We start from the raw sequence: 16179 nt of genomic DNA, 5'->3' as shown, positions 1-16179 counted from the left end.
ATTTTTGATCTGAAGAGGCGATAGCGTTTTTCAAAAAGTTTTCTGTGGTCATGAGACTAATCCTGGAACCTAAAAGTCATTTCCAGCTTGACCACGCCACCACACTTTCCACAAAGCCACATCTCGTCTGAGTTCCTGGCCTTGGTCAGGGTTCTGAAAGCAGCCACAAATGTGTAGTCTCCGAGTGGGCACTTGTTTGTAAGTATTTATTTTCCGGAGCCCACTCAGGAGCCGAGAGAAGCTATAGGCTGTGATAGAGGACGGAACAATGAGTCAAAACAACGCCTCCCCACTTTTACACTAATGCATGGGGGAAATCCCCGGAACACTAGTGTTTGATTATGAATGGAGATTGCTTTGGGGGTGAGCGGGCTGGTGTTGAAAGGCCAGCAGAGAAAACTTGGGAGATCCTGGCTTGGTCAAAGCATTCAAACCCCCTGGATAATCATGGAATTCCCACCCAGGAAATCTTTCATAAATGATTTCTGCAGCAAAAATATTGTTGAAAAGTATTTATTTACACTATAGTCATAAACCATCCATGATCTGAACTTCAGTTAGTGGTTTTGCGTTAGAATAAATCATTTATATTTCCACAACTATTAAGAGCTAATAACCAAACAAGTCAGCTCCAGTAATATTATTTACATTCTTATCTGCAATTCGACTACAAAGGTAACACTTTTAAGTCACAAAACAGAGCATACAAAAATATACTTTCTAAAAAAAAATTCAAATATTAATAGGCAGAAATATACAGCCATACTAAACCCAGGGAGTGATTTTTTTTCCGTAGTAAGGCAACCCATTTACATGCAGACCCTGTAACATTGTCTACATCACACAAGGCACCAAGGACACTTCCAACACAACTGCATGCATCCTAGTTTCAGAGAATATATGTACATCCCCCTTTAAATAAGTTAATCTGACTCATTTCAAGAGATCATAAATGCTTTACTTTTTTTCCCAAAGGTTCAGAACTTGGAGAACAGTGCACATCAAAAATACACAAAATCTGAGTGGATATACGCTGAAAAAATAGTCTTTACGTTTCTCAAACAACTCAAAAAGGAGCAGATATTGCTATGTCCCTCCCATCACATTGCACTTCCGTTCTCTGAGTTTATAATACATATTGCTTAAAGGGTTGGAACGACTAGATAAGCTTTGATTCACTGTTCTAGGGCCACAGAATGCAGCATAAAGGCCATGCTTCATTCACTGTACAGCGTCCCCACATCAGTCCCAAGCCATAAAGTGCACATCAGCGTTGCTTCTTTCTGCTGCCCCCACCTGAAGGGATCAGCATCTCCCAACCTACTGTAGAAAAAGTCTCAAATCAACTCTGACACCCAGAGTCAAAATCCTGTAATGGGACAAAATACGAGAGGGGGAAGCAAAACCTAGTCAAACAACCCTTTCAAGCAGGGTCAGGCCTCAGCCCTCTAGGCCAGGAGCCCCCATCCAACCCCCTTCCGAGCCTCGCCATTACCTCAGGGTGACAGTCAACTCCCCTAAGAGAGACTACGGTGGGCTAAGTTTGGGAAGGACCTGCTTCTAAGTGGAAAGGGCAGTGCCAGGCTGCAGCAAGGCCCTTGCCCAGGGAAGGGAGAGGGGCAGGCAAGGTGGTAGTGTTTGTTGTGCACCAGTGGACGATGGGCCTCCGGGGCCTCAAGGAGCTGGTGCATCCGCCCGAGTCTCATCTCAAGGCGTCCGGGTCCGAGAGGAGCAAGAGGCCAGGGACCCTCCGCCGATGCCGCTGCCGTTGCCGCTGCACAGGGCCCCCCCAGGCTGCGAGCCTCCGGAGCAAGAGGCCGTGGAGGCGGCCGGCACGGAGGAGGAGGGCGCACTGCTCTTGCGCTCCTTCTGTCTCAGGTGGATCTTGGTGTGGCGCTTCCTCTCATCGCTCCGGGCAAACTTGCGGCCGCAGTAGTCACAGGCAAAGGGCTTCTCACCAGTGTGGGTGCGGATGTGGGTAGTGAGGTGGTCACTGCGGCTGAAGTTGCGCATGCAAATCCGACACTGGAAGGGCTTGTGTCCCGTGTGGATTCGGATGTGTCGGGTCAGCTCGTCAGAGCGGGAGAAGCGTCGGTCACAGCCCTCTGCTGGGCAGGGGTAGGGCCTCTCGTGCACTGGGGTCTTGCTAGGCCTGTTGGGGTACTTGCGAGGCCTCAGAATGGGCCGCAGTGGCAGGTGGTGTGGGTTATAGGCGGCCGCGGCGGCGGCTGAGCTGCTGCCAGGCAGCCGGGGTCCCTCGCTGCCTCCACTGGCCCCTGGCCCTGTGGGCCCAACGCTGGGGCCCCCCAGGGTAAAGTTGCGAATGGTGGAGAGCGGAGTGAGTGGAGGAGGGACTCGCAAGGAGTCCAGAGGGCAGGGGAAGGGTTTGCGGTCTGGGCCAGCTGTACCATGTAGGTCTCTCTGGCACTGTGATGGGAAGAATCCAGGATAGTCTGGGATCATGGGAAAGAGACCAGGGTCCGTGGCTGGCTTAGGGGAGGGGTAGGAAGGAGGTGGGGGGTAGGCCAGAGAGGAGGAAGTGGAGGTGGTGGCTGCTGACAGGAATGCTGAGGGGTCCTGGTAGAGGTCTCCTGCACAGCCAGAATAAGGAGGCGGTGGTGGTGGAGAGTAGAGGTGGTCCAGGTCAGGCTGGGTCTGAGACATGGTGCACACACCCAGGGGTCCTGTGGCCAGTGGGTTGGGGGAGGCAGAGGTGACGCTGGACGAGGCTGTGGTCGAAGCTGGGGAGGTAACCCCTTGCAGGATGCCTGCACTCACAATATTGATGATGCCTTCTGGGTAGCAGCTGGCACCAGGGTACTGGGGGTCAATGGAGAACTTGCCCATGTACGTGAAGGTCTGGTTTCTAGGTGCAGAGACGGGAGCAAAGCTGCTGGGATACGGGAGATCCAAGGACCTCTTCTCTCCAGTCATGTCAATGTTGATCATGCCATCTGGGGAGGGAACAGAAAGAATGGAGGTGGAGCAATGAGAATGCAGCCAAGAATCCCTTGTCATCCCCTCTAAACACAGGTCCATCCCAGACCCCAGGATCCTAGCACAGGAGAGCTGGGGCAGAGTCCAACAGGTGGGAAAATTACAGCTCAGAAACAGTGAGAAGAAGATAGCCCAGGATCCCATTGGCAGCCAGTGACAGTCTGGGACTCAAACTACCTCCAGGAAAGCAGGACGAGCTACTCCCAACCCCCACACACAGCCATCTGTGGCTCTCATCCCCAATAAAAACACCCAATAATAGCAACAACAATATTAAAAAATCCCCATCTGCCTGGAACTTCTCTCCCTCTCCTTTGTCTGGGTGTCCCACGGCTGGGGCTCCGGGGGAGACATAACCAGGAGACTGATCCCAGCCAGTGCTGCCCGAGAGAGGGGAACCTGAGAAAGAGATCAGTGATATCCCGGCTGCTACCCATCCGCGGTGCCTTCCCTCCCTCCCTCTCCTGCTGCGCTACAGATGACGGCTGCTGCAGGGTATGGGGCGCTGCAGTGGAAGGAATCTATAGGTGTCCTTTGCCTCCCCAACCTTATCAGCCTTGCCCAACACCCGCACGCCCCAGCCCAAGGCCAGTGGCGGAGCTTCAAGGAAGGAGCGAGGGCCGCTGGGGACCACTTTCCACCGCATCGCCAAGGAAACCAGCGGCGCCGGTGCCCCCGCGGGCCTTCTTCGGCAGCCAGGGGGCCGCTTCCCGCCGTTGCCCGCCCTCCTCCTCCTCCTCCTTCCCGCCTCGCCAACCCCCTCAACTTCGCGGGCGGCGCGCAGGTGGGGGTGCTCCTTCTGGCCGCTCCCGGAACGCGCTCGGAGATTTTTCCCGGGGTCGGCTCTGCCCGGGAGGGAGCGGCGGACGCTTTCCTCTGGCGCTTCTCCGCCGCTCGGCTCTCTAGCTCTCCTCCGGAGGCCCGAACTTTCCCGTCAGTTTGTCCCTGCCCCGGGAGAGGGGAAGGCCTGGATACCGCCGGCCCACGAGCGGGCACAAGCCCGACGCCTGGTGGGGCACCTCTTCTACTCTTATCCCCGCGCCCGCCGGGGGCTGGGCTCGCCGCGGCGCACGCACGCCCGCTCGCTGACGACCTGGTGCATCTGCCCGCGCGCCCAGCCCCAGAGATCCGGTCCTTGCTCCCGCGGGCTTCTCCTGCACCCGGTTCGGTCAACACCGTCCACCTCGCTCCCCAGCCCTCTCTTCCAAGTCCTGCACACGCACCGCACCCCACCCACCACCTTCGAGCCGCGTGGGTCCCGGCCGGCGAAAGGGACATGCGGCTTACCTCCGGCCACTCCGTTCATCTGGTCAAAGGGGCCTCCCAGTTCGGCATTGGGGAAGATGGTCACCGACGTGGCGGCGAGGTCCTCCACCGGGTAGATGTTGTCAGACAGCTGGTGCACAAAACCACTGAGAGTTACTGGGATTTTGTCTACGGCCTTGGCGGTCATCATTTGCTCCTCGCACAACCTGGAGACCCAACTCCCTCTCTACCTGGAGCGTCAGAGAAGCCGTTTTGGAGAGGGATTGGACTGAGTCTAAGTTGGTATCTCCGTTTGCCCTCCACGCTTAAAAGCAACCACAAAAAAAAAAAAAAAATCCAACAGAAATAAAACTAGCAAACAAGTTGCTGTTTTTTCTAAGAAAGAAGAAAAATGACTATTTGCCACTGACTCTCTCCTGTGTTCCGGCTGGGAAGCCAGGAGTTGCTGGTGTAGTGTTATTATAACAGTCAGTGTGTCCCCTCGCCGAGCTATTAATCAATTGCTGCTCTCTCGGTTAGACGGAAAGTGTTGCTGTAAGTATTTATGGGCAGGTCCTCAATGCCCGTGACGTCGCTGCCCATATATGGACTGAGGAACAGGGCTGGGCCAGGCGGCTTCTTGCCGTCACATGGCCGATTTGCATACGGGCTCGGCGGCGCGGGCTCCGCCGGGCTCGCGACGCCCGGCTCTCAGACAGCGGGGAATCGCGGGGGTCTAGGGCGCGCAGCCCGAGCCCCAGTCCCCGTCCAGGGCGCAGGGCCCAGCGGGGAGCGGGCGCGCCGCGAGTCCGGCTCAGACCACCGGGGAAGAGCTTGCCGGTCCTAGCTGCGGCGAGGCCTCCCCGGGCGGGGAGGAATTCCGGTTCTCCGGGACTTTCCAAAAAAGGCGAAGATCCGGTGCCGGCGGCTCCGCCTCCCCAGCCCTTGTTTGGGAGCCATTCCGGAAAATTAAACTTCGGAAAGAAACCGAGCGGAGCCGAGACACTACAGTCAAACCCCTACTCACTTTCTTGGCAGCTCAAAACCGCAAGCAAAAGGAGGCAGCGAAGAAAAAAAAAAAAAAAAAAAGCTGCATGCATTCACGGAAGCTGACTGTTTTTTTCTGAATTACTTGGTGGAAAGAAGTGGCTGGTGATAAGAGTGAATGCGGTATTGCTTTTTTGGAAAGTCTGTTCTATTTATACAGGAGCGAAAACGGAACAGGTTTGGGGTTGTTTGTTTGTTTAAGTATTTCGGGCATCTTAGGGCTGGGGGGTAGACCCTAGGAGGAGCAGAATAATTGCGGCGAGCTTCGAGAGAAATCCTCAGCCGGAGACACCCCCCTTCCTCTGCCCGCGCGCTCCCCGCCCCCCTTCAGCTGCTGCGCGGAGCGGGCGCCCTTCCCGGCGCGTCTGGGCGGTCGGCTGTGTGGGGGCGTCCAGATGGAGGCTTGGACACTCACCCTGCCCCGCCACGCACACGCACACACACACACACACACACTCTTACACTCACACACGCTCCACTTCCGCTACACACACTCCCGCCCCCGCTGCCTTCTTCACACACCCACTCGCACACCTTACGCTACACACCTCCCTGTTGACAGCGCGCCGGGGCGCCCGCCTCGCCGACAGAGTGCCCGGCCAGCCGAGCGCGCGCCGGGGGTTGCTGCACAGTGTGCTCTGCCAACACACCCCTCCTCACCTCTCGCCGTGCCGGCAGCCCCGAACCCCCGAAAGCCTACACTGGCGGGGCACGCCCTGCCCTCCCCCGAGTCCTACTCCACAACACGCACATTTGGAAGAATCTTGCCTTTGCCTCGCCAAGAGCCACCTCGGGGAGCCCAGCGAGGTCCCGAGGGACAGCAAACAGCGTCGCTAACGCCAATTTCGAGCCGCCATCACCCCACACGCGTTTCCCTTTTCGAATAAAAACCAACAACAACAAAACTGTCCCGAATGGAAACCTTCCTGTTTAGTTCCCAAAGCAATTTTTAAAAACTTTTCAGAGTCCCAGAAAGCGGTGGTTGTGCGAGGTTCTGGCTCGTTGCCGGGCCCGGGGAGGCTGGGCCCAGGTGCCGAAGCCGGCGCGCCGCCGCCTGCCTGGCTCTGTCCCGCCCCGAAGCCGTCAAGACCTGGGATAGAGCGCGGGGGCAGCCTCTGGGACCTGGCCGGGCCAGGCCCTTTCCCGCCCCCGGCCCGGGACGGCCCCAGCCTCGTGGGGGCCCGGGCGGGCGAAAGCCACGACGCCACGCCGTGGAGGAAGCGCGGCGCTGCAGGCGGCTCTCCCGCCGCTCACCTGCAGCCGCTGCCGCCGCGGCCAGCCCGCTCCCACCCGGCCCCGCGCGCGGCGGTCAGGGCCCCGCGAGGCCGGCGGCGGCTTCTGCTCCTCCGCCGAAGTGTCGCGTCTCCCCCTGCCCGCCGAGAAATCGTCTTCTCGGGAGGCCCGCCACCTTCCCGACTGCAAACGCCCAGAAAAAAATTGGGAAAGTTTACTGCTCGCACTGCGCGCTCTTTTCCCAATTGGAGATAGAAATAAAAGGGAAAAGAAGGAAATCGAGGCGACGTTAGCGCCTTTGTAGATACCCCACCCTCGGCGTAAACGTGCAAAGTCCCATTTCGTAAAAAAAAAAAAAAAAAAAAGAAAGAAAGAAAGAAAGAAAGAAAGAGAAGAAGAAAAAAAGAAAAAGAAAAGAAAGCTGCGCTCTTACCACGTGCGCCAGCCCGCTCCGCCTGCGCTCCGGCCGGTCCCGCGGCCCCCGCGCTGACCACCGGCAAGACGACGCCTCGGAGGGGAGCCCGACTCGCATCTCCAGCCTTGAGTCCGAAAGAAGGGGGGGCAAATTATGCAAATGTGGGTTGTGGCAGCGGGACTCGGGTTACGGCCCCCGCCGGCCTCGGAGGTGAGGCACCTACACGCACGCAGCGGGCGCGGCGACTGCTAGAGCTTCGCTCCTCTCCACGCACATGGGCGGGCGAGTCGCCGGGGCCGCCCCGCGGCGGGCGCTGCTGCCAACCCCGCCGGCGGCCACCCCGCGCCGCCCGGAGGGGGAGCTCCTGGAGTGCCGGCTGAGAAGGGCGCAAAGGGCAGGACGCAGGCTGGGGGCGGCCCTGGCATGGGGGAGACTTGCGGTCCTAGGCTGCTACCCTTCCCGAAGGAGGCTGAGTTTGAGGGTGAGACGGGGAAGGGGGCCCCACCGAGGAGAGGCGGGCTTGCGTGGCCCGTCTGACAAGCACATTAGAGTAAGTGGGAGTGACTGACCCTCTGGAATTATCCGGAGCTTTCTAACAACTCACACCTCCCTCAAGAGCGGCAGCGTGTCAAGCCCGCGGTGTGCCCGGGGTGGACTGGGGCAGGGGTCAGCCTTAGCGGCCGCGAGGCTCCCCGGGCTCCCGGGAGGGCGCCTGGGGCCAGTCCTGGGAGGCCCTCCCTGAACCTCTGCTGGAAACGGGTCAGTAGATACTTCCTGGAACCACCTTCTTCTTTTTCTTCTTTTGAAAAGAATGCTAATGGAACGAAGTCTAGGCACACTCATTTCAAGCCAGCCACTCCGTGGTAAGTAATAAGAAAGCTAAAGTGACTTGCCTAAAGTCACGCAGCTGATAAGCGGTGGTGTTCACACTTGCAACCGGATCTTCTGACTCCAAGTGCAGTGCTCTGGTCGCTACATCCTTCTCTCCAGAAAACCCAGCTCCAGAAAAGGAACAGCTCTTTGAGGACTGAGAGCCTGGTTCGGCCCACTAGAGAAGAAACAGGTCACCTTCGCCAACTCCATCTCTTTTCTTTGGCATTTCTGAGGAGAGGAAAGCTGAGGTCAGAGCTTTCAAAGGGCAAGGGCCGCAGGACCCTTAGGGACACACACCTCTTCCCAGGGTGAAGGCAGAATTTGAATTCTTGGGCTCTCTAGACCTATGTTATGGATGGAGTAAGCAGGTTGGCACAAAGCCAGCATACTAATAGGCCCTGTAATAGGAGAAGTCAAACGCAGTAAGTGAGGAAAGAAAGAGGTAGAGACAGGAAAAACTCCTCAGGTGTTTACAGAGCCCCTACTGTGCTGGGGAGGAGAGAAGCAAGGAAGGGGGAATGTGGCAGTTAGTATGGAGATATACTGGGGCCTCTACTTTTAGGCACTTGAATTTATTCTGATAAAAAAACTGAAAGAGCCAACTGTTACAAATAAATTGATTCTTAAATCACCCCCCCCCAAAAAAAACCTGAGGAAAAAAAACACCCCGAGCAAATAAATGTCTTTCTTTAAAATAGAGTTGTCAAAATGCCCAAGTAAATGGGGTACTCCAGGATGCGTCAGGATTATTATGCCAGATTCAGATGTGCTTTGTCCTGAATTCCAGACCCAAAACATAAAAGGGCAAGGAAGGAGAGGAGCCTCTGGTCGGCTTGCCCCTGCAAGTGGGGGATTGGTTGGGAGAGAGTAGCAAGGTTGGCAGCCTGAGGCTTCTGGCTAGCCCTCAGAGTCCCCTCTGTAAGTGGTTTCCAGCTTTTTTCCCCGTGATGTGGACTGAGAATCACAGTCAGCCATGAGGCATATCCCAAATAATGTGCTAGCATTTGCATTTTGATTTATTAAGAAATATTTTTTACATGATTAGAGGCCATTCGTTTTGTAATATCCTTTGTACTCACTCCCATTCTAATCCAGCTACCAGAGTGGGAATCAAAGGGGTGTCAGAATTGCTCTTAACTGCAGACACACATGAGATTAGGGATCCGAACTTGAATGGCAGAGGACACGTGCATCTCAGTGAAAATCAGGCTGATTGCCAACTCTGCCATCCAGGCAAGACTTCCTTAAAGGTGCCCCTGTGTGCCTAGAAAACTGATAAATGGTCGCTTGCATTCAGCATCTCACCAGGCATCTGGTAATCCCAAAGACTATAAACCAAGCACAGATGATGCCAATCAGCGTTGTTGGGAAGCCTGAGAGAAGTAATGCTTCCCACCAGCCCAGTGTGCAACCGAAATTGTGTTTTGTTGGCACAAATCATCTGGAGAGGAGGAAGTAAGAGCTCCTTTTGTAACAGCAGCAGCAGCACTGGCTTAAGCATGGGGTACCCCGCTCACCCTAAAGGCGGAACCGCGAGTAAGCAAGCACAAGTCAACAGATATTTGTGGAGCATCTCCTACGTACCAAGCGCTAGGCCAAACCCTGAGCATATAGTGGTGCCTAAAACCGGGCCTGGTTCCTGCCCCCATGGGCCCTGCAGTCAATCACACAGATACACAACCACAAACAATGACAGTGTTTAACCCCAGTGAAGGAAAAGGACAAAGGACCCAATGGAGCCGAGAATGTTGAAGAAGGCTTCTCTAAGCCAAGGTCTGAAGGATGAGCAAGGGTTGAGGAAAGGGCAGTGGAGAGAGCATTCCCAGGAGAAAAAGCAGGTGTGGAAAGGCCCCAAGGTGGGAAGAAGCAGAGTGTATTTGTGGAATAAAGAAAGGCCAGTGTGAGTGGGAACCTCCAGGCCACCTTCCATACCTAGTGCACTGGGGCTGAGGGTTAGCCGATGCAAGCCCCTCCCCAAACCATACTCCTCCCAGCCCCCAAGAGATTTTAACCTCTACCGGATCTCCCCTTTCTCTGGAATTATCTTTTCTGACTAATGACAATGGCATTATAATTTTAACATTTGAGAATTTTTTTTTACCACTCAACTTCTGCAAACGAATGAGAACATGCCAACAAGATTTCAGCAAGAAGAGAGAACATAGACAGAAATGCTTATTGACATCAGCATTGTGTTTCAGTGACAGTCTTAATGAAATAACATTCCTTAGTTGTCTATTTCTCAATCAGGAAATGACAGACCAAGTGAATTTTGTCCCATTGGAAATGAAGAAACTGGAGGAGCTTCTCCAGTAGAAACACATCCTGTCAAACCTACTGATCACTTTACCACTGCTGGCAAAAAATAAAAATTAAATCAATGCATCATTTATCACAACTGTTGAAGACAAGGTAGATATCCATCTGGGGTCCAGGTTAATAAGCGATAGTCTGTCAGTTTGGTCACCAAGGCTCGAAGTGAAACCTCCATTCCAAATCACCCTTTTCTTATGCTTTTACATGTTAAATCTTTCAGCTTATACATTTAAATGTATGAAAAATGAAGTTCACTATAACTAGGAGAAGTCCTAGATTTTTTTTCATACACATGTCTCCAGCCTGCTTACATTACCAAGATTATGGAAAGCAATTTTCCTTTTTCCAAGTAATGTCAGGACTTCCTACAGAAGCTTTGTTTTTATGTTGAGAAAGGGACGGGGCCAGTCACTGCGTCCAGTTGTCAGAATTGTTGTTTTGCAGCATTTATTTATTTTTTTTAAGATTTTATTTATTTATTTATTTGACAGAGAGAGAGACAGCCAGCGAGTGAGGGAACACAAGCAGGGGGAGTGGGAGAGGAAGAAGCAGGCTCCCAGCAGAGCAGGGAGCCCGATGCGGGGCTCGATCCCAGGACCTTGGGATCACTCCCTGAGCTGAAGGCAGACGCTAATGACTGCACCACCCAGGCGTCCCTGTTTTGCAGCATTTAAACCAAAAAAAAAAGAAAAAGAAGAAAGAAAGAAAGAAAGAAAGAAAGAAAGAAAGAAAGAAAGAAAGAAAGAAAGAAAATCCAGCACTTCATATTTCAACTTAATAATCTTGACAGGGATGGCCACCATTTCTTGTGGTTAAGATTATGAGCTTTGGAGGCCCAGATGGCCTGGATTCAAATCCTAGGTCCTAGATTTAAATCCTAATTCTGACACTACCTGGCTGTGTGTTCTTAAGCACTTTATATAACTTCTCTGTGCCTCAGTTTACTCATCTATGAAAAGGGAAAAGATGATTACACCTATCTCATAGGGTATGTTGGGGATTAAATACAGTGATATGTGAAAAGCACATAGTATACTATTTGGGACATAGTAAGTATTCACTAATTGTTAGCTTTTAAATTATTACCATTACCGAACGTCTACTTTACAGATAGACAGTATACTATATTCTTCTAGGTTCATTGCTTTATTCCTCACAAACGTCTTGCAAAATCGGGCTGTTTCCTCCCATTTCACAGACGAGGGAACTAAGGCTCAGGAAGGTAGAGAGCTTAGCCAAATTCAGACAGTAGGGAAATGGGCAAGCCAGAATACGAACCCTATTCTCTCAATTCCGAAAGCCCACGTCTCTCAAGTGCATCACGTGATAGAGAGCAACCTGCAGCAGATAAAAGCAAAAAGAGTAGCTATACATCCACTACTGATATATGAAACATTTGTGATATTTATTCCCAAATTCAGATTTCCAGCTTCCAAGAATAATGATGATAGTATTACTGAGGAGTTTCAAGTTTTGGCTGCAAGGAGAAAAGGTAATCCAGAAAGCAGTGATTATTGACACACAATTTATAACAAGCTGTGCCCTTGTGGAAAGCATCATCTAAACTTCGAAAGCCAAGTTCCACATTAATAATAACCTAATTGACATGACACCTTTTTCCCCCCGGAAGATCAAAATGCATAATGATGATACTGTTGTTTTTCCAAGGAGGTTTAGAAGTGTGGGATAGAAATTTAAAATTTAGGGAGAGCGGGTGCAAAATCTGCAGGCCGGGCTCCATGAGAGACATGCCTAGCCTTCGGGTAACCCGTGCACTGGACTTGCCTTGTGCTTTGTCTCACGTAGTCTCTATGCTGTTACTTTTTCAACTCCATCAATTCCCTGAAGGCAGGGGCCTCCACGTGTGCTCCCTGTCCGTTCTCCAGCAAGCAGAGTTCTGGATAGGACCCTGAGAGAGACATCCCAGCAGTGAGAGGAATGAGGCCTGGCCCATCTGAGATTTGCCTCTGCCATCTTGTCAGAGAGCTCCTGAGTACCGAATGCTCCCCAGCCCACGGCACCGTACGTCTAGTGATTTCTCCAGGAGATGTTGGACTTCAGATCAAGGACAAGGACCCCAGAAAACATCCTCTGAAGGGCTTCTTTTCAGATACACCCTTTGGGGAAAGTTTCAATTAGGAAGTTCCAAGCTGCCACCATCTGTTCTCAGCACAGTGAGAATCACTGAGGCCACAGCACCTGAGAGTGAGGACCACTGTGGAGACGTCAACCTAGAAGCCCATTTCAGTCCAGCCTCTGTCCTTCCTGACTCTTCCCTCCGCTGGGCTACTGGTCACAGATGCAGGGCAACGCATGCAGCTGGGGAGTGGAAGGGACTCAGGGTAAGGAGCCCCAAGACCCTCCTTTCCAGTTCCAGCTCTGCTGCAGACTGATGGCATTAGCTTGGGTTGCTGGTTGCTGCTGGGAGGAAACAGCAGGGCCTCCTCTCCTCGCATCGCTCAAGCCTTGGGTGGCAGCCTTGGGAGATAGGCTGTTCTTTCCCCATATCTGATGATACTTCTCAACCCTATGCCGCAAAGATGTAGAGACTTCACATCCTCTCGTGCCTGCCCAGACTATTAAATAGCAACCAGACAGGCCACAGCGTCTGCAAAGAGAGTTTGAGTTTTCACTGTCTTGAGTGAGGAAGGTGGTGAGGGCAGAGGGAAGGGCAGAAGGGAAGGATTGGAGGGAGGGAGAATGGCGGAACCATTGCCGGGTGCGTCACTGTGTAGGGGAAAAAGCATTAGATTGGGAATCAGGCTCCGTGGTATCTCTCCATAATAACAGTATCCTTATAATAATAATGGTTAATATTGACCAAGCACTGAAGGGTACTAAGCACTCTGCTGACTATGTTGCCTTATCTCTTAGCCTACCAACCATACTATGAAGCAGATATCATTACTCTTTTCACTTTACAGATGAAGAAACTGAGTCACACAGGCCCAAGCCACAGAGCTACTGAAGTAGCCGGTGCCAAGATGTAAACCCAAGATGTAAAACCCAGGTGACTCCATCGCCTGTGGGCAAGTGCTCCCAGGACCTACCCCAGCCTGTGTAACTGGACAAGCTAGTGAATCTCTCCGAGCCTCACGTTCTTCTTCTTTACCATGGGCCTGGGCATTCCTGCCTCAGCTGCCCTCGGCCAGAGTATCGCGGTGAGTCAAAGGGAGAGAATTAAGAACACGTTCTGAAAAGCAGGGCACGCACTGCACACCCAATTGTCGTCTCCCAGAGCAACTGTGCAGGTTGCTGGACCTTTAGTGATAGAGCTGAATGTAGATTGGAGAGAGATAGGAGGAGGCGACGTTTACTATTCCAGGGCAGGGACGAGGCATCAGCAAGTGAACTGAAATTCTCACCCGTTCGCTTGCTGACCATTCCTAAGGCCCTTCAAAGTGGTCTGTTGTCTCCCTCCTTCACGTTGGAAGGTGGTCCAGCTCTGTGTACTCCTTTTCATCTGAACATGGGATTGGGGAACCTGTCCCCCAGAGGCTTGGGGCCTTTGGAATGCATCCTTGGGAGGTCTGCTTCCCTGATGCTAAATAGAGGCCTAGACCTGTGGTCACGCGACTTCTTTTATCCTAATAATTAACTAGAATGTATGTTTCTGTTCAAGGGCTGTTGTGCCTGAGAGAATATTGTGGTTACAGGGTGATCCCCACTGGGTAACAGAACAATTTCAGTCAATGGCCTTGTAAGCGCACAATCAGAACCTCCCCAGAAACCTGGCAACTCCCAGCCTCTCAGAATTAGAACGTTTGCTCTTTAAAAATATGATTAGCTAGGGGCGTCTGGGTGGCTCAGTCGGTGAAGCGGCTGCGTTTGGCTCAGGTCATGATCCCAGGGTCCTGGGATTGAGCCCCTTGTAGGTCGTGGGTCATAGGTCGGGCTCCCTGCTCAGCAAGGAGTCTGCTTCTCCCTCTCCCTCTGCTCGTGCTCTCTCTCTCTCTCAAATAAATAAAATCTTTAAAAAAAAAAAAAAGGTTATTTAGGCAACAGCCCATGGAAACTTCAAAAAGAGGAAAATCGGAACAATTTAGATCCTTTCTTCTCTCTGTTTGGATTTTATGAAACAGGAAACACCAAAGACATGACCAAAATGACCATTTTAGCCCCTTCATCTGTTACTCAGAAATCCTCGGGTGAAGATGCCTCAACAGAAGACTTATTTTCCTTGCTTTTCCAGGCTTCTCATCTCTACGCTCTGTCATACAATGGCAGCTCCAAACCGAAGCAATGGAAAATGATAGCCGGAAGCCCAATATAGACATAAGGTAAAAGCCTGGTGGTGTCAGTTGACCGGGAGTGGGCTTGACTCCCTCCACTCTGTTCACAATCTCTGGGGTCTGAAAGCCGCTGCTGTGACTCAGGAAGCCGGCCCACGACGTGCTGGGGCTGGGGCTGCTTAGATAGGGGAGCCGGAGAGCTAAGTGAATACACAGGCATGGGCTGATCTTGCTTTCAAATGCTGGGACAAGCCATGGTGTTCTGTTAAGCCGTTCAGCGAAGACTTATTAAGTACCTACCATGCACCAGGTACTGTGCTAGGTGCTAGGGATGCATTCGTGAACAAAACTCCCTGTCTTCATGTAGCTTACAGCCTGGAAATTCTTGTGAATTTAATTCCAAGAACCAAAAAAAAAAAAAAAAAAAAAGGGAAAGCTCTGTTTGTAATGTAGTATCTTCCCTTATCTTCAGCCAGAATCACATTTAGGCCACCCACACTCAGGTACAAATCTCCCGTAAGGCCATTAGAGAAAAAATACCAAACTTGCTTTAGTAACACATTCTGGTATTTAACACGCTTGCGAGATGTTCATTCTTCAAGGATAGAAAACGTTCCTTTTTTTTTTTTTTTTATTGTGCATTTTATTTTGCTTTCTCTTCAGGAGACATGAAAGAAGTTAGTCATGATGTTCTGAATAAGAACTAGTCCCAGGCTGGATACGGCCCTCGACCTCTCCTGTTTAACATGGACAGATCTCAGTTCCTACAGCCTGTCCTCTGAAGTTTTCCTTTTGATCCTTTCAGCATCCATATCAACTCTTTGATGAACTTCCTGATTTCCCACACTTCCCAGAGCTTGTAAAGCCTCGTCAGACATTTTATGTGGCTCTCTATCCTTCCCCAGTCCCTCTCACACACATACTTCCTTTGGGACTTGGAACGCAACCCTGTGATGTTGGCAAGGTCCTGTTCACCTTCCCCACTGCCCATAGAAGCCAAATGAGACCCAGAGAGGCCAAGGCACTTACCTAAGTTCACACAGCTATGGAGGAGGCAGAACGGGCTCTCCCAGCCGGGTCTCGTGGTGCTGGTGTTGAGAGCTCTGCCTAATGTAAGCCTCAAGCACTGGTTGGGAAGGCCCAGGCCCTTGGATGCTTGTGAAATGTCTACGACACTTTGATGGCTGGTGGCCAGTTAACATTTAGGTCATGTATTCCCTTCCCCAGGTGTGTGCTCACCCTGTTCTGTACCCCCATGTCATTTTACCCCCAGCGGAGAGGCTGACAGCATAAAGCCAAGTGACACCACCAGCTGTCCACCAGCCAGCTCCTAGCCCTCGAGGTCACTAAAGGCAATTGGGGGGCCACCTGCCCCAGGTCCATCCCATGTAGTCCTCGTTTGTCCCATTTCTGTGAGGTTGGCACTGACTCACTGCTTGCCACCCTCTGGGTTATCAGCCTGTGGTGCAATCAGAAGAGATTCTCATCTGCGTGGGGTGGCATAAGTGTGGCTGGGTCTATCCTACTGGGGTGACCAGCCTGACCGGGGGAGGGGTCAAATTCATCACTTTGTGGATGGAAGGCCTTGATGGTTTCATTTTTTCCAAACTTAGCTAGCCTATGCCACGGTCTGCTCAAAGATAATCACGTAGTATTTTTAGGTGAAATTTGTTGTGTGTGTGGCTGAAATTTGGCCAATTTTACCTTGTCTAATGAGTAACACTGCCCCCCACTTTTATGTTTGCCAGAGGGTGGCAAAAGGGTCACTAATACATTGGAAGGAGCTGACTTGCAGCCCCAGGAACTGGCCAGTAAATGTGC

At 52.1% G+C, this 16179-nt stretch overlaps 1 protein-coding gene across 2 annotated transcripts; it reads right to left on the bottom strand.

The window, feature by feature from the left end:
- Window positions 1-499: 499 nt before the first annotated feature.
- Window positions 500-4822, bottom strand: EGR2 (early growth response 2). 2 transcript variants are annotated; one of them, XM_026504299.4, is made up of 3 exons: window positions 4494-4565; window positions 4285-4393; window positions 500-2954 (listed from the first exon to the last, which is right to left on the bottom strand). In XM_026504299.4, exons 2-3 carry the CDS (start codon window positions 4301-4303, stop codon window positions 1708-1710), a joined length of 1266 nt encoding a protein of 421 aa, XP_026360084.1. In that variant the 5' UTR covers window positions 4304-4393; window positions 4494-4565; the 3' UTR covers window positions 500-1707. The 2 variants fall into 2 exon arrangements, with proteins under 2 accessions (XP_026360084.1, XP_026360083.1); XM_026504298.4 differs by having other exon boundaries at window positions 4285-4822.
- Between the last annotated feature and the right edge of the window lie 11357 nt (window positions 4823-16179).

This window comes from Ursus arctos, unplaced genomic scaffold (genome assembly GCF_023065955.2).
Source record: "Ursus arctos isolate Adak ecotype North America unplaced genomic scaffold, UrsArc2.0 scaffold_7, whole genome shotgun sequence".
Taxonomy (NCBI): domain Eukaryota; kingdom Metazoa; phylum Chordata; class Mammalia; order Carnivora; family Ursidae; genus Ursus; species Ursus arctos.
The sequence above is the reverse complement of the archived record's forward strand: the minus strand, read 5'-3'. Positions and strand labels throughout refer to the sequence as shown.

What these genes read in the sequence shown, in the direction of transcription:
- EGR2 (XM_026504298.4), bottom strand. Translation starts at nt 4,453, where the DNA reads ATGATGACCGCCAAGGCCGTAGACAAAATCCCAGTAACTCTCAGTGGT. An exon ending in GATGAACGGAGTGGCCGGAG is followed by an intron (nt 2,955 to 4,284) that starts GTAAGCCGCATG and finishes TTCCCTCCCCAG; the next exon opens with ATGGCATGATCAACATTGAC.